This window comes from Globicephala melas, chromosome 4 (genome assembly GCF_963455315.2).
Source record: "Globicephala melas chromosome 4, mGloMel1.2, whole genome shotgun sequence".
NCBI classification, from domain to species: Eukaryota; Metazoa; Chordata; class Mammalia; order Artiodactyla; family Delphinidae; genus Globicephala; species Globicephala melas.
This window is the reverse complement of record NC_083317.1, coordinates 141,297,387-141,321,769: the sequence shown is the minus strand read 5'-3', so window position 1 is coordinate 141,321,769 and position 24,383 is coordinate 141,297,387. Positions and strand designations below refer to the sequence as shown.

Sequence of the window (24,383 nt, the reverse complement as noted above, 5' to 3'; positions counted from 1 at the left end):
TCTAGACCCACAACTAGAGTGTAACGCCAGCAGATCCCTGAAGGTGAAGTGCAAAGTGAGACCCACGAGGAGGTGCAACTTGGGTTCTCCAGAAAGCAAATTCTGGGACGGAGATTTGCTTACAGAGAGTTTCTTGGGGCGTGCTCTCAGGAGTAATAACTGTCAGAGGGAATAATGGGGCTGTGCTGCAGTCACAACAAAGGCCTCAGCCACCCCAAGGGAGAGTTGGAGCTGGGAGGCTTGTTCCTAATTGCACAGCTGGGGGCAGGGAGCTGGACATTTAAGTCCCACGTGAACCCGTCACTGGATGCTGGCTGCCCCAAGAAAGGGGCTGTGATGGCGGGGAGGGCAGCTCTCTTCAACTGAGCATAATTCCTGGAGAAGGCTGAGATCAGGGCTGTCAGCAGGGGCGTGCCCAGCAGATGGACACAATTCCTTCAGCCTCGGAGGGGCGTCTGAGGACAGAATCCTCTACAAATAGGCGTTCGTTCTATTGTTATTTTCAATTTAACTACTTTGAGGGACTTTATAAGTTTTCATAGGCTTCAGTGGGATTTCCAAGTATTATGCTCTTTTTTCCTAGAAATTTTTATGAGAAAACCTATTTCAAATACAGTTTATGCACTCAGTTTTGTATCATGATGCATTTGGGAATCAAGCTCTCTGTAACTGTGAGGCCTCCCTGCATTATTATCAATCTTTTGAGACAAGTGTAAACAAAGTGACATAATATGTTTGCAGGCTCCTTATTGAGGAAAAAGTAAGTAAATCAAAATTAGGGGCTGCCCTGGTGGCGCAGTGGTTGAGAGTCCACCTGCCGATGCAGGGGACACGGGTTCGTGCCCCAGTCCGGGAAGATCCCACATGCCGCGGAGCGGCTGGGCCCGTGAGCCATGGCCACTGAGCCTGCGCGTCCGGAGCCTGTGCTCCACAGCGGGAGAGGCCACAACAGTGAGAGGCCCGCGTACCGCAAAAAAAAAAAAAAAAAAATTAATTTGGCAGTGTTCTAGTCATTGTGTACATATGATAAATTGTTTAATCTTCACAGTAAATCGACGTGAGAGATAACATCATTTCCATTATTCAGAGGAAGAAACTGAGGTTCAGAAAAGTTAAAGAAATCAGGCAAAATTTCATATCAATGGCTGCTTTAGGAATTCCCTGTTTTAGTGAAAAAGGTGTATTATATGTCTGTATTAGTTATACATTGTTGTATAACAAGTCACCCCCAAATTAATGGATAAATAGTAAACTGTTAGCATCTCATGTAATTTCTGTGGGTCGTGGAAGTGGCTTAGTTGGGTGAGTCTGGCTCAGGGTTCCTCATTCGGTTGGAGCTGAGATGTCCAAGGAACAATATGGAGACTAGGATGGTTAAAATGTTGGAAGGGAGTTATAAGCAGTGTGGCTACAGTCACTGAAAGCCTTGACCAGGGCTGGAAGATGCACTTCAGCTGTTGGTTGGAGGCCTCAGTTACTTGCTGCATGGACGTCCCCGAAAGGCTGCTTGTATGTTCTCACCACATGGTAGTTGGTGATAGAGCAGGAGGAAGCTGCAATGTCTTCAAGGACCTAGTCTCACAAGTCCCACACAGTCCATTAGGGGCAGTGGAGATGGGCCACACTTTGGGGATGGGAGGCAGTTGAGTAATTTAAAAATTTGTAGACATATTTTAAAACCATCACAACGTTAAGTATGTTAGAGTGTACGCTTTATTTACAAAATTTTCATCACAAATTGGGCACATTATAATTGAACCAACTTTCTTCTTTATTTTTAATTGGAGTATAGTTGACTTACAATATTGCATTAGTTTCTGGTGTACAGCAAAGTGATCCAGTTATATATATATATATATATAGTCGTTTTCTTTTCATATCCTTTTCTATCATGGTTTATTACAATATACTGAATATCATTCCTTGTGCTATACAGTAGGACTTTGTTGTATATCTATTTTATATATAGTAGTGTGTATATGTTAATCCCTAACTCCTAATTTATTTCTCCTTCACCCCCTTTCCCCTTTGGTAACCATAAACTGTTTTCTATGTGTGTGAGTCTGTTTGTATTTTGTAAATAAGTTCATTAGTGTCATATTTTAGATTCCACATATAAGTGATATCATATAGCATTTGCCTTTCTCTGTCTGAGTTACTTCACTTAGTATGATAATCTCTAGGTCCATCCATGTTGTTCTAAATGTTCATTGTTCTATATGGATGAGTAATATTTCATTGTATATATATACCACATCTTCTTTATCCATTCATAAACACTTAGATTCCTTCCATGTCTTGGCTATTATAAATAGTACTTCTATGAACATTGGGGTGCATGTACCTTTTCAAATTACAGTTTTCTCCAGAGATATGCCCAGGAGTGGATCATGTGGCAACTCTATTTTTAGTTTTTTAAGGAACCTCCATACTGTTTTCCATAGTGGCTGCAGCAATTTACATTCCCATCAACAGTGTAGGAGGTTGAACCAAATTTCTTGATTGCTACAAGAAGCAGGCCTTTTATATGGCAATATTTTCTTAGTTATGAATATAGATTTTCTCATGTACAATGTTACGAAGTGGAATGAATGTTCATTCTTTATGGAAATTTTGAATATTTTAAGTATTAAAAGATTGTCTTAATGTAGCAATAAATATTTTCATGTTTAAAATTATTTTATTCATGAGTTTATCCAGTGATTATTTATTGAGGGCATGCTATTCACCAGTACTGTTCTAGGTGCTGGGGTTAAGGCAACAAACAACACAGGAATCACGATATACGTTCATACATCTTGCATTTTCATGACAGAGATGAGCAACAGCAAGTGACCAGATGATTACAAGTAATCTAGATTGTTAGCTATGAGTCAGGGTACAGTAATAGCTGGTGGAGTGTCTGTAGGCAGGGACCTTGGTAGGGGGTGGGGGGGAGAGTAAGAGAGGGTACATTTTTGGTTAGCAAAGACCACCCCTGACAGGCTAACACTTGATATGCTCAAGGGACACTGTGGAGGCTAGTGTGGCTGAAATGTTGGAAGGGAGTGACAAGAAATGAGGTTGGAAATGTGTCCAGGGACCAGATCCCAAGAGTCTTGGAGGCTATAGGCATTAAAGACTTTGAGTTTTACTTTAAGTGTTATATAAGCCAAGGGAGGCTTGAGAACGAGAGAATGATATGGTCTAACATACATTCTAAAAGCTAGATGCTTTTTGGAGAATAAACTCTAGTGAGATAGAAGTTCAAGCAGGACTCCCAGCTGGGAGATGACCCAGAATCCAGAGATGACAGTGTCTTAGAATAGGGAACAGGACAGGGGAGGGAAATGGTCAGACTCAGGTACATTTGTACAGGAGAGAAATAAAGGGGTAAAGGGTAACCCAAAGGCTCTGACCTCATGGCACTAGTCAGTTAATATATAAATGAATACTTTTCTCTATAGTTTATGCTCACTGCTGAAATGTTTTCAGACATTGCTTTTCCCCTTGAAGAAATTCAGAAAACAACTTAGTTTGAGAGAACATTCTTTACAACTACCAAGTTATTAAATTAACTTTTCCCCTGTTACCCAAGCTTTAGTCACATTAATACTGCACTCAGAGAGCGAGAAATCAATAAAGCCTTTAAATACCCATGATTATTAGTTCATATACGTTTATATAAAATTTGTTTAATAAAAGTATCAATATTTAATTTTAATTTGGTATGAAATGAAGTTTGTTATCAATTTTAAATTTCTTTTGATAACGTTTTTATACTTTAGGAGTCAAAATATTCTATGTCTGGTAATTGAATAATGAAGCAATTGGAAATGAACCTCAAAACTCTCTTCTTTAATTAATAGTCACTATTTTGTAAAATTTCTCAAGTGGATGGCCTTTCTTATTAGATTTTCTCTTATTTTCTGATTGAGCAGTGCTAACCAAATAATAATCTATGTTATGTCATGTATTAAATATTCCAAACTTTATTTCTTCATACTGTAGGGTCAGTAGTTTCCATGGATGTTAAAATGTTTTAAATGAGAATTAAAATGGATTCACTGTTCAAATAAGTTTTAGAAATATAAACAAAGTTTAAAAAATTTCCCAGAATTTTCTAGAGCATTCAGTGTATCAATGTGCGTTTTCTCTGTCCAAAGAGGAAGTACCATTTACATAACCAAAACTTATTGACCAAGTAATGGTTTAGTTTCCCCTTTAGTAAAAGGCTTGCCTATCCTTTTCCCTTCATTAATATTACTCTATTCACTTACTTATGGAAAATAGAGTATGTATTGATAGTGGATTGAAATTCACTTTGAACTTAATCATTATTATTCATTTTTTTCAATAAATATTTGTTGAGCACCTAGGATGGGTGTTTAGGGCCAGGGATACAGCAGTGAAAAAAATTCATCATCTCTGATCTTGAGAATTTATATATGGTCTTCAAACTGAGTCCCCATATCTGCTGGAAGAGAAAAAGACATTCCCAGAAACTGATGAATGGATTTAGGGAATACAGTTCCAGATGTTCTGTGCATAATCTTTCCTAAAACGAATGTACCTGAGAAAGCTCTGGCAAACGGTTCCTGCCCACCCTCTTCTCCCCACAACCCTTTCGCAAAAGACATTTCTCTAGCTTTGCACAAGAAAGGGATACCATTACCCACCTCTTATCTCACTTATCTTACTTCGGTGCATTGTTTCATGGAGGAAAATCTTCCCAGCACCAGCCCCAGGTTGGTGTTGATGTTAAGAAAGCTAATAACCCTAATCCCCTAGTCCTAGCTCACAGCCCCACCCGCACACTCACACACAGACACTTTGTCTGTTGTGTCTGTTGTTGTGTCTCCCTCTCCCTCCCTTCCTCCCCCTTTTCCTCCCTCTCTTACACGCACTCACACACAGACACTTTGTCTGTTGTGTCTGTTGTGTCTGTTGTTGTGTCTCCCTCTCCCTCCCTTCCTCCCCCTTTTCCTCCCTCTCTTATACACACACACACACACTCCTGTTGCGCAAGTGAGAAGTTTGTTGTTTTATTAACTCTCAGTGCTGACCAGAAGGGCGGTCACCTCCAGGATCTCCAGAGTGCCACTGGGAGACATGACTCCTGATAGTTTAGTTCCTGAGCCAGGTCAGCAAGTAATTTCCTGGCAGCTTGGCTCTTCCCAATGTGATGTGTCATGTGGATGTTCTTTTCCTTCTTCTCAAATCAGAGCTAGTTGGAAGTTTAGGAGCGATTGAATTAAAACTCCTGTGAGCTCAACTACACTCCTGGCTAATAAGCATCCCTGAAAAAGATGTTCGGAGGAAAAAGCTGGCTTTAAGGGAAGATACCAGACTTCTTGCTCTGGAGGTAGGCAGTGGTCCATCCGTTACCCGGCAGCAGTCATAGGGCAAACCACAGGACCTTAACCAACTATACGAAGGAAATTATAAACGAAGGTTAAAATGTCAAATTGGCTTTCAGAAGCTCATGTAACACATCATACATTTGAAATAGTGTAGATTTGCAATAAAAGTATTTAAAAATAATTTAAACTATTTAAGTTGTTTCAATGTCCTGACTATTGTAAATAGAGCTGCAATGAACATTGTGGTACATGACTCTTTTTGAATTATGGTTTTCTCAGGGTATATGCCCAGTAGTGGGATTGCTGGGTCGTATGGTAGTTCTATTTTTAGTATCTGCCATACTGTTCTCCATAGTGGCTGTATCAATTATCATTCCCGCCAACAGTGCAAAAGGGTTCCCTTTTCTCATGACCAATGATAGATGAATGGATAAAGAATACGTGGTACATATGTACAATGGAATATTACTCAGCCATAAAAAGGAACGAAATTGGGTCATTTGTAGAGATGTGGATGGACCTAGAGTCTGTCATACAGAGTTAAGTAAGCCAGAAAGAGAAGAACAAATATCATATATTAACGCATATATGTGAAATCTAGAAAAATGGTACAGATGAACCTATCTGCAGGGCAGGAATAGAGACCCAGATGTAGAGAACATAAGGGTGGACACAGGGCAGGAAGGGGAGGGTGGGATGAATTGGGAGATTAGGTTTGACATCAATACACTACCTTGTGTAAAACAGATAGCTAGTGGGAAACCGCTGTATAGCACAGGGAGCTCAGGTCGGTGCTCTGTGACGACCTAGATGGGTGGGATGGGGGAGTGGGAGGGAGGTCCAAGAGGGAGGGGATATAGGTATACATAGAGCTGATTCACTTCACTGTACAACAGAAACTAACACAGCATTGTAAAGCCATATTACTCCAATCAAAACAAAAAGTATTTTAAAATGTAAAGAGAACATATGGTAAGGTCCCTATTTTTTTTAATGTGGCATCACTGAATTATTTAACTCTAAGAACTCTCAAATGAGCTCACGGTCCTGAAATATTGTTTGACCACACTCATTTGCCTGCCCCCACCATAAACTGCCCGCCTCCCATGCCCTGTGACCAATCAGGGTTGGAATCACAGCCTCACTTTATGGCACATCCCTTATCCAATTCTCTGAAGAGGCCATCGTTGTGTGAGGAGTGGGGAGAGCCCAGCCCGTTTTGCTGAGTCAGCAGTTCAGGAGTGTTGCTGCCTTAGCTCGAATCCTGGAGGCTTGGGTCCCAGGCAGCTGTTGATAATCCAAGGCAGCTTTTTGGAAGCAGCTCATATCAAATTCCCTTCCCCATTTCTTATTCTTCACTTAAGCTTCATTGAGTCCCCACTCTTTTGAAATGAAAAGTGTGCTGACTAATACAGTTTGTTTTGTCCAACAAGAAAGTGGATGATACAGCGCCAATAATGTTGAATTATCAAAACATGAATTACAGGAATTTTAAGAAACCATCTCTTTTTCAGCCAAACTACAATTCCTTCCTGGCCTCTGCCAGCTCCCGTAGCATTGCCTAAGGGTCCTGCATGATCAATTGGAATTATTTAGAGTTGGTTTCTCCCTCCCTCCCTCCCTTCCTTCTTTCTCTCCTTCCTTCCCTTCTTCATTTATTTTCCATGATACTGCTTGATTGGAGTAAACAAGAATATGGCCTAAATGCCAGGCTTAGCAGATGCAAACCATGAATTATAATGATTTTTCCACCAGTCTTTATTTCAACTGATCTAATTATCTGCCAATTTGGTGTTTCCAGGGTGTGGGGGCCAGAAAAAGTAAATTGAGCTTAAAAAATGCTTTGGAGTAATTTACATCTGCTTCTAAGTAACGAGATTGCAATATCAGTTGATATAATAAAAACAAAATACTGATTTTCCTATTCCAAGTCCTTTTCCAAAGCAATTTATAATGATGTGATCTAACATATCATGTTGAATGTTTTGCTGTGTTCCAGGAACAGTGCTAGTCACTTTAAAATGATTATCTGATTTACTGCACAGAAACTATGAGATAGGTATTATTCCTATTGTTATTTCTATTTTAAGAAGAGTAAGCCTTGGGTGGGAAGAAAATGTCCTTAAATACTAAACACCTATAAGTATGAAATGCACACTGTTGGCACCCCCCCAAAAAGTAAAATATTTTATTAACATTTTATAGGGATTCCATGTTGAAATGATACTGTTTTCGATATGTTGGGTAAAATAAAATTTGTAACTCAAGTTAAAAAAGAGAAAGAATAAGCTGCAGTTGAGAGAATTTAATGAACCTGCCCAGGGTCACACAGCTAGCAAATGGCTTGGCTAGAATTCAAATCAGGTCGATGTCTCTCTAGAGCCTGAGACTTTGCCACAAATATCTTACACAGGGTCACACAGCACATGCTCAGATAGGGTTGGTTAAATTATTAGTTTCAATATGTCATTTCACTGTGTTGCACTTCACATCTCTGCCACAGCTTCATGATGGATAGAGGAACCTTACTGACTTGCCTTCTCATTCTGAGTGGCCATTGCCCATCCTGCCTGGGTGCCACCATGAGACACATGGAACTTATTTGAAAGGAACCTGCAGGCTGTAGATGAGCCCAGCCAAACCCACTGAGATCAGCTGAATCCAATCTATTCAAACATGAGCATGAGAAGAAATGACAGTTGCTTTAACCCAGTGAGGTTTTTTTTTTAAAAAAAATTGAAGTATAGTCGATTTACAACGTTGTGTTAGTTTCAGGTGTACAGCAAAGTGATTCAGTTATACATATATATATATATATATATTTTTTTTTTTTTTTTTTCAGATTCTTTTCCCTTAGGGGTTACTCCAAAATATTGAGTACAGTTCACTGTGCTATGCAGTAGGTCCTTGTTGGTGATCTGTTTTATATATAGTAGTGTGTGTCTGTTAATCCCAAACTCTAATTTATCCTCCCCGCCTTCCCCTTTGATAACCGTAAGTTGGTTTTCTATGTCTGTGGGTCTATTTCTGTTTTGTATATAAATTCATTTGTATCATTTTTTTTAGATTCCACAAATAAGTGATTTATGATATTTGTCTTTGTCTGGCTTACTTCACTTAGTGTGATAATCTCCATGTCCATCCATGTTGCTGCAAATGGCATTATTTCATTCCTTTTATGGCTGCGTAATATTCAGTTGTATACACGTACCACATCTTCTTTATCCATTCAGTCCACTGAGATTTGCTGTGGTTTGTTACACAGCACTATTATGACAATAAGTGACATGTTGCAGAAAATGAATTAAGACGTTCAAAATGCACTGGCTGAACTTGGTCTGTAGACTTGGGTTTTTTGTTTATTTTGTTGTTTTGTGTTTTTGATGAGAATCATTTTAAACTTCTTTCTAATCTGAATGTCCTCAGGAGGACAGGTACCCTCCAATGTGCTATGGTTCCCAAAACTCAAGCCAGTTCTACCTGGGATTTCTTACACCCAGTTACATTCCCACCTACCTGGCCCTTGACAGAATTTCAGCTTGTGGTCTTTGCCATAGTCTGTGATGGAGAGGTGCTAAGCTTTCACCTGGTGTATATTTTATTTCCTCCTTGATTTAAATTTACTCTCTAGAGATCTGTATCACATATTGAATTTTTGGAATAAGTCAGAAACCTGGATAGATTGTGAAAGTCCGTAGGAAATAGTCACTGTTTTGGGTTGTTTTTATTTAGTTTATTTTATATAAACATATATATTATATTACATTATACTATATTATATTGCACTGTAATGGATTCATAGAATTTTGGAATTTTATTTAGATATATAACATATTAAATATATGTAATATTCAATGGAATAATAGAATTATAAATTAGATTAGACCTGAAAATATAAGGCATTAAAAACTGCTTAGTTTACTTGGAAAAATTATGTGGCTTATATCTGTTTAATGATTTAATCAAAAGTGGAAGTCTTTACTATTGACATAGAGAAATCAAGTGAACTGTTAATTTATAGTACAGTTACGAGTATAATTTTTCCTTCAGATTCTGCAATTTTGGTCACATAAAAATTAATATAAATCTTAGTGATTGTTCTTTGTTTATTCAAAGTAGGTATAATTGAATATGTACCTATATTTTCCAATTACCTGTTGGATACATGCAATATAATCTACAGTAAAGTTTTCCTTGGTTCAACTTTTCCTTTGTTTTTATGGGATAAGCCTTAAAACTCTTCCATAATATAAATTACTTCTCCCAATACAATTTAATTTAGAAAATTACCTGTTTTTGACTATTTTACAATGTGCTCCAAACAGAAAACTGATCTGAGGACGACTCGACTCTATCCATCACAACTGGAATGTAACTTGTCTTGAATGAATTAATCAACAGATGATGGATTGCTTAGGCATTAAAAGTAACTCATTCAGTAAACCTCACGGTATTTGCCATCACTTATGTGAATGAAAATGAGAGAAGAAAATGAAAGAAGAAAACATCACTGGAAGAGCAGGGAATTGCTTTCCTACCATGGTAGTTCTCTGAGCATTCCAGATAGCAGACTTGGGGGAAAATGGCTGGTGGGTTGTCCATTTTAATGAAATGCCAATGAACTACCTTAAACGAGATTTTAGTCAAGCCACAATGTCCTTTGTATATGCACATATGTAGCAAAGGGCTGTCAAGGCATTGTGTTTTTAAGAGAATATCTCTATTGAGTATTCTAGTACAGAGAGAAAGACAGTGAGGAATAATAGTCCTGAAAACGTATGGTTAATGAAATTGCAGCAGGAGTGAGCAGTTTTAGAAAAGTTTATCTGGTCTGCAAAAATGCGTGTTGGTGCTTTGAATTGAAACCCTAAGTGAATATTTTCCTTCGACTCTTTCTTCTTAGTGGCCATTTGTTTATCCCACTTAGCAGATCCCCTGCTGCCTGCTCTACTGTCATTTTGGTTGGAACAGTTGTGCTGAGCTACTATCATCAGTTTTCCTCCTAGTTGAATCTGCCAGGGCTGACAATTATACTAAAAAGTGCTTGTTCAGTAATGTTCAGTCATTCAGATTACCTTCCTCATTATTTTTCTTCCCTGGAGACAGTGGATATGAACAGTCCCCAGCTCTTCACCTGGGGCTTAGAGATAGAGAAATTTGTTTAGATCTCAGTTATAATTCTATCTTTGATTAATGGCAAAGAGATTTGAGTCTCATTTCTCAGGAGCAGCTGAGGTCCCAAGTAGCCACATATAGACAACCTAGATATGACTTCAATGTCTCCAGGCTTCACTGGCTTGAGGGAAAGTTCTGGAAACCAAAATACAGAGGGTAAAACAAAAAAAGAAAGTAGAAACAGGATGTTCTGAATAATTTTTAAAAGTGATTACAGTACTTTATACATAAAATTATTTTTAAATATCACCTAACCTCAGCATTTGAAATGAGGTGGTATTAGAAAAGTTGTTCATGAAGAGCTCATCTCTCTGAATCTCTAAATAACTTTCTGGCAACTGGAAATGAAGTGAAAATTGAAAGGGAGGTAGAAGCTTGTCGCTTTCTCTTCCCAACAAATACTGTGGAAGACGAAATTTGGTTTTGTGTTCTGGACTGAATCTCCTTCCCCATTTCTTAAAAACCCCTCCCCTTTAATGATCTCTTTTTTCTCTACTAGAAGTTTTCTCTGTGTGTGTGTGTGTGTGTGTGTGTGTGTGTGTGTGTATGTGCTATATTTAATTGCACAAAGCAGAGTCTTTACCTCTGCCCCCCACCATTTGGCATCATATATCTAATACCCTTTACAGTAAATCATGACAAGGAAGTTTCTGCATACAGCATCTCTTTCCATCATCAGAAGGACTAGTTCATTTCCTCCCTGACTGTCCTTCCTCACATTCAGCTGAAGTCCTCATCTTTTATATTTTTAAAGACTATTTTTTTAGAGCAGCTTTAGGTTCATAGCAAAATTGAGAAGAAATTACAGATTTCACATATACTTGCTGCTCCTGTGTATGCGTTTGGGATATATCACCCAGAATGCTCTCTGCTTTGTCCCTTTTAAACTAAATGACAGTGGCTTCTGCTCTCTGAGTGGCAAAGATGTCAAGGAGATAACTGTGTGGCAGAGGCAGCCACAATGAACTCCTCACTTTGAAGTTTTGTTCAGCTCTGGAACATTGCAAACTATAGCCTGTTAATAGGGTCCAGGAAATTGGAGAACTGCAACCTATCCTAGTTGTGAGAACTGGAATTTTAAATTAGTCTCTTGATTTGGTGATTGCAAAGCTCAGACCTCTTGCCTAATGTAGAGTAAAAAAAAAAAAAAAAGAGGTTGAATAGTTAGTATTTGACGCGAGTCTGTGATCTTCCAAAGAATCAAACAAGCCATCTCAGACACAAGAGTTCATTTTGATTCTGAAGCTGTACAAATGTCTAGATGTTCTTTCTTAAATTGGAGCTTTACAGTAACTTCAGTTGCTGAGCCAGTCTGAGCCCATATTAAGTATCCAACTCACCCTGTTGGTTCATATCGAGCTTCATGTCATCTGAAAAGCCCAAGACCTTTTTTTTTTTTTTTCCTTTTTTGTGGTATGCGGGCCTCTCACTGTTGTGGCCTCTCCCGTTGCGGAGCACAGGCTCCGGAAGCTCAGGCTCAGCGGCCATGGCTCACGGGCCCAGCCGCTCTGCAGCATGTGGGATCTTCCCGGACCGGGGCACGAACCCGTGTCCCCTGCATCGGCAGGCGGACTCTCAACCCCTGCGCCACCAGGGAAGCCTCCAAGACCTTTTTAATATTAGTAAGACTGTAGTTAAGCTATGTCTTCCACATTCTGTATTTTTGAAATTGTTTTGAATTTTGTTGTTATTATCAGTTATCATGGTGTATTTGTCTAATCTAACCCTCACTCACTGTTCTGTTAATCACATCTTCCTGATTTTTCTTTAGTGTTATCACCCTTCTGTAAGTTGTATTCATGTGTTTGTGAGGATTCATCCCCCTCTCTGAGCTGGGCATGGGATTCGTGTCAAGCCAATCAGATACCACAGTCCTCTGGCCACAGTCCAGTATTTCAGAGCCAATGATATACAGTTCTGGGTCATTTGTAGAGATGTTTCAAAGAGAGTTTTTCTCTTCTGAACCTGAGAAGCAAAATAACAACCCGTGCAGTGACAGGACACTTCTCAAGAGTAAACATAGAGGAGAGCAGAGGAGAAATCTACAGAAGAGGAGATCTCATCTAATGACCTCATTTGAGGCCCTTCTTTAATTTTTATTTAATGTTCACCTGTAGAATCTTCAGTTACCTGAGTCAGTAAATGCTCTTCTTCTCTGCTTAAGCCTGTTTGAGTTGCATCTCTGTCTTTAGCAAGCAAGAGAGTTGACTAATACAAACATAGCTCAGTGCAGCAGTGATTGCCATTCAGTGTCATTTGCCTTCTCTAGTTTTTCCAGCCCATCAACATTTTAGAAATCCTGATTCTATCCCAGCTTTGCATCATCTGAAAATTTAATGTCGGTCTTCTCTGTATTTCAACTTAGGTCGTTGACACAAATCTGGAACATCAAATGGCAAGTCTCCAGTGTCTAATTAAGCCTTTATTCCCATAATTGTTTATCATGTCCCCAAAACATACCATATGAGACAACCTACCTTGTCTAAGGAATAATCCACCCTACAAACTTGTCATCAGCACGATTTCTTTGTATCAGTATATGATTTCTGAAATTTATTTTTCATCATTTTACAAAATCAGCATAGCAAATCCCCATCACCCATCACAACCATAGGGTATGGAGTCAGACTGTTGAAATCCCAACACTACATCTGCAACCAATTGTTTGGTCTCGGGCAAGTTATCTAGCCTCTCTGAGCTACAGTGACTTTACCCATGAAGTGAGGATAAGAATTAAATCTTCCTCAAAGGGTTGTAAGAATTAAATGCGAATAACATATATGAAGAATCTAGCCCTGTGTCAGTTAGTATTCCAGCACACAGCAGATGACACATTCAAACTAGGGTGGTTGGTTCACAATGGTTTAATACGGAGACCATTTACTAAGGTGTGGGCAGCATGTGGAAGAATCATGAGGATGATGGTGGAGTTGATCACACCACAGGTTTAACAGCAAAAGGAAGGAACAGCTGCAGGAGCTCAGAAGCGGAGTCAGGTAAACACAGAAACCTAGGGAAGAGCAGTGACCATCAATGGGAACAGGGGACGGATACACAGCCAGCCTCAAGCAACCCCGCGTGGAGGGAGCAGGAAACCAAATTCCAACCCCCTGCTCTTCCTTCGCTCTGATATCCCGCCAGGGATCCCCGGTGGCTAAATCCAATTAAGAGCCAGAGGACAAGGAAGCCAGTTGATGCGCTCAATGTAGATTAGTCTCCCAGTCACAGAACAGGGTGGAAAAGAATGGAGAGTCCTGGAGTAGCCAATGGAATACATCCATCAAAAGCTCAATTCCTAAAACAGTACACTCATAAAAAATATGTCTTTATTTTTAATCAAAATCATTTAGTAACCTATTCAGTTTCCCTAACAATCTTGGAATATAATTATCCTAGATTTGCAGAAAATTTAACATAAAATGTCTCCTTTTTATGTTTCGTTTGAGGTTGAACCACATGAAATTGTCATTTTGCAGGTCAAAAGTAGCTTACTGCCTATACTTTCATGTGATTCAAAGTAATACGCTAAAATTGAATATTCTCTAGTCTGATAGGACTAGATTTATGGTACACTTTGCATTAAAGGAGAATGATGGAAAATTTGGCTGGAGTGGTAGACTGGAGACAGGTAGATAAGGACATTGGATGTCATGATCAGAAGTTCTAAACTTAGCATGTACTAGTTAAGAAGCTACTGGGGTTGTTAAACCTAGGGTGTGATGCTTTCAGGGTTAGAAAGGTAACATTTTCTAGGGCTAGCATGCCATCTGCCTCTGACAATGAGCCTGCTTATTACCTATATCTTATATATTCTGTCTGTTGCTTGGATCATAGCCAAAGAGAAAGTTTGTATTGTTATTAATCATTTTAGAAGGCTCCATTCATGATTTACATCAGTCATATTGACGTCCTCAGAGGTTTTTAGCTACTTTTGGCAATAGCTTTCCCACTTTTGGCTTCTTTCCATGTTCTGCGTAGGGATCTTTTATAGTCATTTTGTTAGTATGTCATTGCGAAACCCCAAAACCTCCCTTGACCGCTATATAAATTGCAAGGCATTGTTGAAATGAAAGGTAATTTGATTATAATTTGGAGTCTCCATCCTTAGGATCATGCCTGATCATATATATTTTAACTTTCTTTGAGATAATAGACCCAATAATGATAATATCCATCACTGCAGTGTGCATTTAAGAAACATGCTTAACTATAGAGTCTTGGGTGTATATTTCTTTTTTTTGTTGTTTTCCGGTTTACAAATAGATTTATTCAAACGCTTGAGCAAAAATACCTCTTACGTTATTAAGTTTAGCTCAATCAAAGGAAAGCTTCTCAACTTACCTTGTTTATTAGTGGTGAAAGTACACCAAATAGAGAAATTAAAGTTAGGTCTTCCAGTTCACCCTCAGCATCAGGATAAACCCCAAGTAATCGTAGAAGAAACATAGATCAATATTGTTATAAATGTGGCACGTGGACATATATCCCAAAACAGCTAACAAAGAAGAAAAAGACAACAGAATTGAATACATGAAAGTTTAAACTTTCATATCGGCAAACTGTCATAAATGACCTGAAAATAGAATCCAAGCAAACTATTTACAATTTATATCAATATATCTGACAAAATTGAAATAAATATGTAAGACCCAAGTAGACAAATAGGTGAAGAAAACGATTTATAATTTATATAACTGACAAAAAATTGAAATAAATATATAAATAACTAAGATTGGGTGTATATTTCTTTGCTTAGCATGTAGGAATCTGTGGTGCGTATCATTTATTATCAAGATCTGAAGTTCTTGATGTCAGAATATTAACTATTTCTTTTCTGCCTACAACCAAAAGAATTAGAATTAAGCTCCCTAAATAAGGCTAGTTTCACCAAACTTTTGATTCATTAAGCTGTCGGGAATGTAAGTAAAGAATGTGTTTGGAACTCTGCTTTAGTAGAATAAAATTTACTTCAGTCTGTAGATTATGATGATAATGACACCAACAGCAACACTAATAACATTTGTCAATGTCAGTCCTGCTCCAGGCTCCATTCCAGCTGTTCTGCGTGTATTATCTCATTTAACTGCCTTGAACAACTCTGTGAAACAGGTGCTACTATTATCCCCATTTTTTTTTTTTTTTTTTTGCGGTACGCGGGCCTCTCACTGTTGTGGCTTCTCCCGTTGCGGAGCACAGGCTCCGGACGTGCAGGCTTAGCAGCCATGGCTCACGGGCCCAGCCGCTCCGTGGCATGTGGGATCTTCCCGGACCGGGGCACGAACCCGTGTCCCCTGCATCAGCAGGCGGACTCTCAACCACTGCGCCACCAGGGAAGCCCTATTATCCCCATTTTAATGATGAAGAAACTGAGGTAAAAAAAAACAAGTCAAAGGGCAGGCAGATAGTAAGTAGGACAGCCAGGATTCTAAGGAAGGCCATTTGATTCCAGGGATCGTGAAGTTAGCCAGTAATTTATAAAGTCTCCTTAGTAATTTAGGGAGCCTACCACTGACACATTTTGTCTCTCATGGATGTTTGTATTTAGTTGAGAGACATCTTCTTTCATGTGTATTAGTCATCCTGTTGTCCTTGCAAATCCTAGTCCAGCACTTTGCTCTTGGTTAGTGCAATTCAATGAAATTGAATGAAATTCAATTTTCTATACCATACACCCTGATGTTTATAGCGCTCCTGCTTTTTCTTCTCTCTCTCTCATTCCAGTATTTCCCACTATTCCATTCTCCCTGGGTTTGTGAGTTTCTCACAATACTTTTGTCACTTGATGTAATTCTCTTGCTTTTTCTCTTAGATCACTTCATATATAGAAGACTTATTCCAATCATTACTCTTTTTGGACCCAAACTTGGTGACCTCTGTGTATCTCGGTTGGCAGCATGCTTTAAAATATTGTCTTTTGTGTCTTTTGGGGCTGTGTTGGGTCTTCATTGCTGCGCGGTGGGCTTTCTCTACGTGCGGCGAGAGGGGGCTACTCTTCTTTGCCGTGCAAGGGCTTCTCATTGCGGTGGCTTCTCTTGTTGCAGAGCACGGGCTCTAGGTGTGCGGGCTTCAGTAGTTGTGGCATGTGGGCTCAGTAGTTGTGGCTCATGGGCTCCATAGTTGTGGCTCACGGGCTCTAGAGCGCAGGCTTAGTTGTTGTGGCGCACGCACTTAGCTGCTCCGCGGCATGTGGGATCTTCCCGGACCGGGGCTCAAACCCATGTCCCCTGCATTGGCAGGCGGATTCTTAACCACTGCACCATCAGGGAAGTCCCTAAAATATAGTCATTTGGTTGATTAACCATGCTCTGCTGTGGGGAAAAGTGAGTATTATCTGTATTCTTCCCTGTCGTTTACTCCTGAGAACAATTGAGCAGTCTCTCCTCCATGAATCTGCTCCCTTTTACCTATGGTCTTCAGTTGATTTAGTTCCTACAGTTTATCTGAATCCTTTTCTCTAACCCCCGAACATCATTGAGTTTCGCATATGTTGTTTAAATGCTCTTGGTGGAGGCGAGGCTCCTGCCAGAAGGTCCTCGTCCTCCTGGTAAGCGCCCTACCACTTACTGGCACCATATCTTTTTAATCCTAGTTGTCAAAGCCTCGGAAAACGAATACATTTTACTTTGGCTCGTTACTTTCCATTTCTGCTTTTTCCCTTTTAGCTCTGCCTTTTCGCTTGGACTGTTCGTGCTCACTGTACCTAATCATTCATCACTGAGCCACCAGGACACTGCATGTCATTACTGCCTGGGACACCTGACAGGATCCTTAGTGCTCCTGGATGCCAAGATTCTCTTCATTTTTCTGCAGAGTGGTCATAATTTTGTAGCCTACAGTCTGCCTCTTAGAATGAACCACAACCACCTGTTTCTTCCAGAAACTCCCCTTGAAAATAGCCCTGGCGCATTGCTTCTTTTATAAAAGTCTCCTCGATAAGGTGGGAGTTTGGAGGAATGTTTCCTTTAGGCTGATCTGGTCACGTCTTTCTCCTGTCTTTCTGCGGTATTTTCCCTCTGAGCACAGCTTATCAATGATGATTACTTTAGCAACTACTCACGGCTTAGCTCACAGTATTTCAAAACAAAGGCAACACTTTTAAAACTCGTTTTAAAATGTCCTTTTCAAGAAACCACTTTTTTGGTGCATACGCGGTCATGCTCTGGGTTTCCGTGATAAGTTATCGCGTTTTCTCTTTAGTCGAAGGGTATTATGCTTGGATTTAGTGCAGCGTTTTGCTTAACATTCAAAAGATCTTTGAAAGAAAGAAGTAGGGGCGATTTTGCTATTTCAGCAAAGGGAACAAGGCTGAACAGCTCTGTATCTCACGAGAATTTAAATGGCATTACCTGGCCCTGTGAAGACAGGGTGGGAAAGTTTTGTCGGTCTTCTAATATTTCTTCGCACTCTACTAGTTGTTCTGAACCTGATTGCTTTTTAATGGAGATCCGACTAAGCGATATAAGGGATTTAACACTCTTCACCCGGAACATTTTCTATTCACTATACGGTTCACTGAGACCCAGATGCAAGCTAACATTAAATTACTCAGTGTTCAGTGATTTTCTTGCACAGACGGTGGTGTATAAATCTGCAGTGTTGACTTTATGTGCAAACCTTCTGGGTAACCTAAAAACAATGTAAAATGGTTAAGTGGTACTATTTTTAAAATTTGCCCATAAAACATATGTTTAAAAGTATTTGACATCTAAATCTTGAAATACTCTCACACCAAAGGATAAATTCGACACATCTCTGCACTGATTTCAGATATTTGTATTCAATTATCATATGCATTACTTTTGCCGAGAATATCAAGGAAACTAAAATGTGCAATCTTTCATTGCCCTGATGATTGCTTTTACCATACTTAATGTTACTTTTTAAAATATTTATTGATGTGTTTTTGAATTAAAATATTTGTGATGATTACAGTATTCTTAAAAATAACATGCCAGTAAGAAAGCTGGTGTGAATTAGCATTGCATGATACTACTTATGAGATCATTTGATAGCTCTAACATCTATTTATATATTTTTATTGCATAATGTGTTAAATCTGTGATACATATTTTTACAGTTTACTATATTCAAGTTGACTTCTTTCTCCCTCATTTTAAATGTCTTTCTGTCAACAAATTTTAACCATGTAAATTCCCTCTTTTGAGATTCAATTCATGATAATTAGGATAGGACTTTAATTTAATGTATTATCCTGGTAAGATGACCAACCATTTGGTTTGCCCAGGACTGTTAGGTTCTCTGGGAGCAGGACTTTCGGTTTTAAAACTGGGACTACCTGCTCCAGGAAAATCACTTTTGTTTGCTTGGGCTCAGGGATTTCCCAGGATGCAGCATTTTGTGTTAAAATGACGAACGTTCTCGGTGAACCAAGATGACTGGCCACCCTACATCCTGATTATTACTCTAGTTTTAGCTAGAGCATTTTTAGTCGTGGTTCTTGGTACCAAAGTAAATATTAAAGGTAATCTGGTGTAACCTAATACAAACTGCTCAAATAAGTTTTTACTGGAAATTGTTTTTTATATTTTTAATTTCTTCTTGATACAAATTGTTCAAGGAAGTTATTCCTGGTATAATCACTTTGCTTTCCATGATGATAGCCATGGAGTTATTTCAGTTTGCCTTTGGGTCTCAGGATATGTTCCTCCCAGTGGAGTGATGCTCTGAACTTTGACAGATAACATCTCCTTCCACTATGTCCTTAGAACTTCTGGGAAACTTGAGGTCTTTCCTTCCAGGATTTTGTGCTTCCCTGTGTCTTCAACATGTCACATTGTTCCTCTTCCACTCTGGGACCTCACCCCATGCAATTGCAATGTTTGGATAAGAACTCAATCTCTGAATTTCAGCTCAGTCTTCGTTGCTTGGTGTGGTGGCTGAGAGCAAGGATTTCAGAACTGGGTGGTGTAGCTCAAATGTTGCTCCACTCTTTGCCAGCCATGGAACCTTGGTCAAGTTACCTCACCTCTCTGTGCCTCTGTGTTACCGAACACAAGTTCGTGTGCCTGGCACACAGTGAGGCCAAGCAAACCTAAACGTCAGAGTTTGGAGCAGAGAAGGGTTTATTTCAGGGCCATGCAAGGAGATGGGTGGCCTATGCCCCCAAAACCCTGAACTCCTCGAAGGGTTTCAGCAAAGCATTTTTAAAGGCAAGGTGAGGGAGGGGCATGGTTAGCTGTTGCAAACTTCTTGGTGTGGGAATCCTTTGTTCTTGCCGCTGTCCACATAGGTCAGGTTGCAATGTTCCTGTAGACCTCCAATAAGGCAAATATTATTATCTGTTCTGAAACTTTTTTTCTCTATATGAAAGGAAACATACCTTAAAAGGTCAGAGGTTTGAGAATGGGCTGTCCTGTCTATATCAGGCTATAGGCAACATTCTTTTACAAAAGGTGCAGAGCCAGCATGACTAAGCACAGGCAACAGAGCACAAAGGTTAAAGTAAAAGAAACAGATCTAAGATGGAGTCAGATTTCTTCTTCCCTATTATATCTGTACTCTCAGCTGCTTAATTAGGGCAGTAATAGGATCTCTACTTCTTTGGGGATACTGTGATGATTCAAATTAATGCATCTAAAGCACTTAAATCAATCCACAACGTATAGTAAGTATTTGGTAAACATTGATATTATTCATCTTGATTTCTTTTATCTGACAGTTGTAGTAAGTTACCACCTGCCTGAGTGCCCTTACCCTCACCCCCTGATTTTATTGAATCGGTTAATTTGTAAGTTAATTTGGTAGATCATTGTTAAAACCTAAGCATCTAGAACTAAGAAAATCACCTCTTCAATTAATTCTGAACAGTGCTGGACCTATACTGAGTCCTTTAATGAACCCAGCATCACTGGCCCCAGCCAGCCAGTTCACTCTCTGCTAACTGCAAGGTACCCTTCGAAGTTCTTACTTACAGCCTTCGTCTATAATAAATCACTCCTTTCAGCCATATGAGATTCCTATGACTTGACCTGCAGTATATTGGAATCCATGAGAGAATAAAGTACTTTCGACTGAAATTCACTGAATCCTCATTTTGATATAAAATGCATTTCTTAACTTTCAAGCCATATTTGAATGTCTGTTTGTTTTAATCAACTTCTCTTCATTTGCCTTTGGCCTGAATCAGCTTTGTAATTTATCTAAACATGCAAAGGGAGGAAACATTGTCCAAATGACTCCATTTTATTCTCAGTGAAGATGGATTTTGATGTAAAACTTTAATTTGAAAGGAGAAATCAGATGGCGTCTCTCAGTGGGATCCTTTTCAGAAATGTCCTATGCCGCTGGGTTTTGAGAAAGTGAGAGAGTGGCATGGACATATATACACTACCAAACGTAAAACAGATAGCTAGTGGGAAGCAGCCGCATAGCACAGGGAGATCAGCTAGGCGGTTTGTGACCACCTAGAGGGGTGGGATAGGGAGGGTGGGAGCGAGGGAGACGCAAGAGGGAGGAGATATGGGAACATATGTATATGTATAACTGATTCACTTTGTTATAAAGCAGAAACTAACACACCGTTGTAAAGCAATTATACTCCAATAAAGATGTTAAAAAAATGTTAATAGAAAAGCGATATGTGCATGATAATAACATTATGAGGATGTTCCCACCAGTCCTGGTCTTTGAGTTTAAAGCACGTGGTCTCTAAGTTGACTGAGCTACTTGGTGGCACTAAGCGTAAATGAGTTGAGGTGTTTCCTGACCAGGCTCAGCTGCCACTGCTTCCTCCTGTTCTCACGTTTGTCTTATCCCTCACAATCTCTTTCTGCTACTTCTCTACCATTTAACCAGGTTAATTGAAAGTTTCATGATAGCATGCCCTAGACAAAGCATGGGTAGGGAGGATAAAAACAAGAACAGCCTCAGTGAGGGGGGAAATGTTTGTAAAGAGCAGGCTGAAATACATGCTACCTTTGAGGTACAGAGAACTGTGTACTTTGATTTTCTCTTTATTTCCCTCCTCCCGACTTCCCATTTTTATCTTCAGTTCTTTGCCTCTTCCCTGACCTTTACAGTGTGATCCATTGCTGCCTTCCATGTGAAACAAACAAACAAGCCACGGTGGACTTTTGAGCCTTAAAAAACATTCACTTTCTTTTCCTGATAACTATTTTGCATATGTTATTTGAGAGAATAGACGCTATTTCTAAATAGTATTTTTTAAAAAATTTTAAATGTTTTCCTTGAATTTTTTCTTTTCCAATTTGTTTTCTATTCCTTTTTCATTCTTAAAAAATAATCCACTACATAATATTGAGTTTTCTTAGGACTTATTATTTTCTTTCTAGAACCATAGATTTCTGATAAGATCCAGGGTATGCTGTCATAGTGTCCAGGCTGTTTACTTGCTCACCTTAGGAAGTTTTGATGTGTCATTTCTTTTTTATTGATTTTTGGGGGGTTGTGTTTGTTTTAGGTACAAAGAGCTGAGCTAATATCATAGAGTGATGTGTTATTTCTTGTTCATATTAGTTTTCTCTGAAGTTCTGAGAAGCTGAGAGTAGAAAGGTCACAGAGTAACCCCAAGTTGAGAAAATTAGAATTCGGGGAGGGGCTATTTAATAAAATCAATACTGAAGTTAGTAAATCAATATGGAAATGGGAGTGCAAGATTAGCAATTCAGTAATTAATGTGTGCAACGCTTGTGAGTTAAAAATAACGTTAATAATAATAGCTAACATTCTTTAGAGGATTAATCATGTGCTAGTCTTTGTACTTTATATGGGTTATCTTATTTAGATATTATAATAACCCTCTGAGTGTTACAGTTCTAGGTACCTTATTTATAGATGAGAAACCTGAAGTACAGAGAATTTAAGTTGCCTTAATTGCAGAGCTAGTCAGTGACTAAAATCTTATTCACCCTCAGTTAGTTCTGTGTGCCAATCTGGTGCTGTTAACCAAACATAGAGTCCTTATTCTATACCTCTCTCTGCCTATCCATGTCACAGATAGGGAAACTGAGGCTAAATGAGATTTCATGCATTTTGTCATGTCACAGAACAAATTAGAGCCAGGTTCCCAGACTTGCCTGTGCATTAGAACGAGCTAAGCGTTCTTTTAAGTATTCCAAGTCCAGTCCACACCCTACACCAGTTAAATCACAATTTCAGGGAGAAGGACACAGGTATTAGTAATTTCTGGGGATGGGATTCCAATTTGCCTACAAGTATGGGAAATATTGAGTTACAGGAAATGCTTGAAAAGAGCCAAAGGGTACTCATTCCTAAGCCATTTTCATTATATTAGGCACCATCTTTGTTGTGGATTCCCAAAAGAATCTTTCTGCTTCAACTCTTCTTGAGTACTTAATTATGGACCCGGCATTGAAGTGAGAACTCTACTTGGCTTAACTCACTCAGGGCTCCCATAAAGTACATGAGGAAACTGAAGTTGAGAGAATTAAAGCAACATGTTTAAAGGCACAGACCTAGTTAGTGGTGGAGCCAGGATTCAAACCGCTTGACTCAGAACCCAAGGCGCTGGAATCTGGGAATAATATTGACTGCTTCTATTTTAAAGTCACTTTTCTCTGTTTCCATCCTCGAATACCTGGGAGCCTGCCTGGGCTGTGGGTTTCTGACATTTCTCTTTGCTGACCCTGCCTTCTCCTGAGGCTTTGAGGTTTAGAGCATCTGCATTTAGCCTAAGTCTGGTTGCTCCCATGTCAAGAGTCTTAATCGTGCTAACTGCTGTGTTTAGAGCCTTATCTATATTTAGTTTCCAGCTGTTCTTGCTGATGAATCTGCTGGAGCACAGAAACTGTCTCCATCTTGAGTTCCCCGTGGGGTTCAACTTAAAAAAAGAAAAAGAACTTCCACCATCATCCTTGAAATCTATGCATCCAGCATTGCCTCTCCTGCCGGGGTCTCCTTTCAGGGGAGACCTCGCTGGCTGTCCTCGTTTGTGGTGTTCTTAATTCCCAGTCATAGCTCTGTAACTCTACACCACTTTAAGAATTCCTTATCCTATATTGTGTGACAAATCATGGAATAGTTACATAGAATCCAGACTTTTCTAAGCACCCATGAATGAAGATTCTTAAAAGAAGAGTGCAAATTAAATATTTGTATTGCATTTTTGAAATTTTATACATTCTGTTTGAAAATCAACAGAGTTGCTAATTTTAACTTAATTAGTGAAACAGTTATAAAATACTTATGCAGTCATTTAATTACAAATGTTATTTCCTTTTGTTCATTTTCTATCACAGCACTGATGACATTGAAAATTCATAAAAACACGTTGCGGGGGACACACAATTTTCGAGGGCAGGAGCCCGCTCTGTCCCCCTTTGGCAAAGCAATAAAGCTATTCATTTCTACTTCACCCCCAAAAAAGAAGAAAAAAACACATTGAATCAATGAGTGAATTAGGTTTACTGAATCTCGAAGTAGTAGAGAGAGAAGCAAAGCCTGCTTCCTGGGCTTGTGACTTGTACAGTCACGTGGAACTCCCTGCTCAGAAGGCAGCTTAATGCCCTGCTTTCTGTCTTGAAATTCTTAATAATTTGTAAAATGGGCCTCCCATTTGCACTTTTCACCGGTTGCTACAGATTATGTATAGGAGCGTAGGTTCATGTAGCTAGTCCTGAACGGAGGGTATATGCTGAAGCACAAAATTAGTTTCCAAAGTAGTTAAACAGAACCGTAGGGGTACATACACTCCTATGTGAACATACTGGTCACACACCCCTAAGAAATCTTTTGGTTATTGTAATGAGTGTAGAAATTAATACATAAAAAAAAGGATTTCCTTTAGAATTAGGCTGAATAATCACGTTTTGTATATCCGTACCCACATTTCTCGTGTATATAGTGGTGATTAATAAAACACACGTT

At 39.2% G+C, this 24,383-nt stretch overlaps 2 protein-coding genes across 6 annotated transcripts in view; one reads left to right on the top strand and one right to left on the bottom strand.

The window, feature by feature from the left end:
- LOC115863506 (serine/arginine-rich splicing factor 11-like) overlaps positions 1-18,007 on the bottom strand; it is a 44,275-nt gene extending 26,268 nt beyond the window's left edge. Inside the window, 1 exon segment of the mRNA XM_070045402.1 lies at positions 17,864-18,007. Within this exon segment, the coding sequence (XP_069901503.1) occupies positions 17,864-18,007 (144 nt within the window).
- ZNF385D (zinc finger protein 385D) overlaps positions 1-24,383 on the top strand; it is a 1,091,058-nt gene that overhangs the window by 465,455 nt on the left and 601,220 nt on the right. The window lies entirely within an intron of this gene.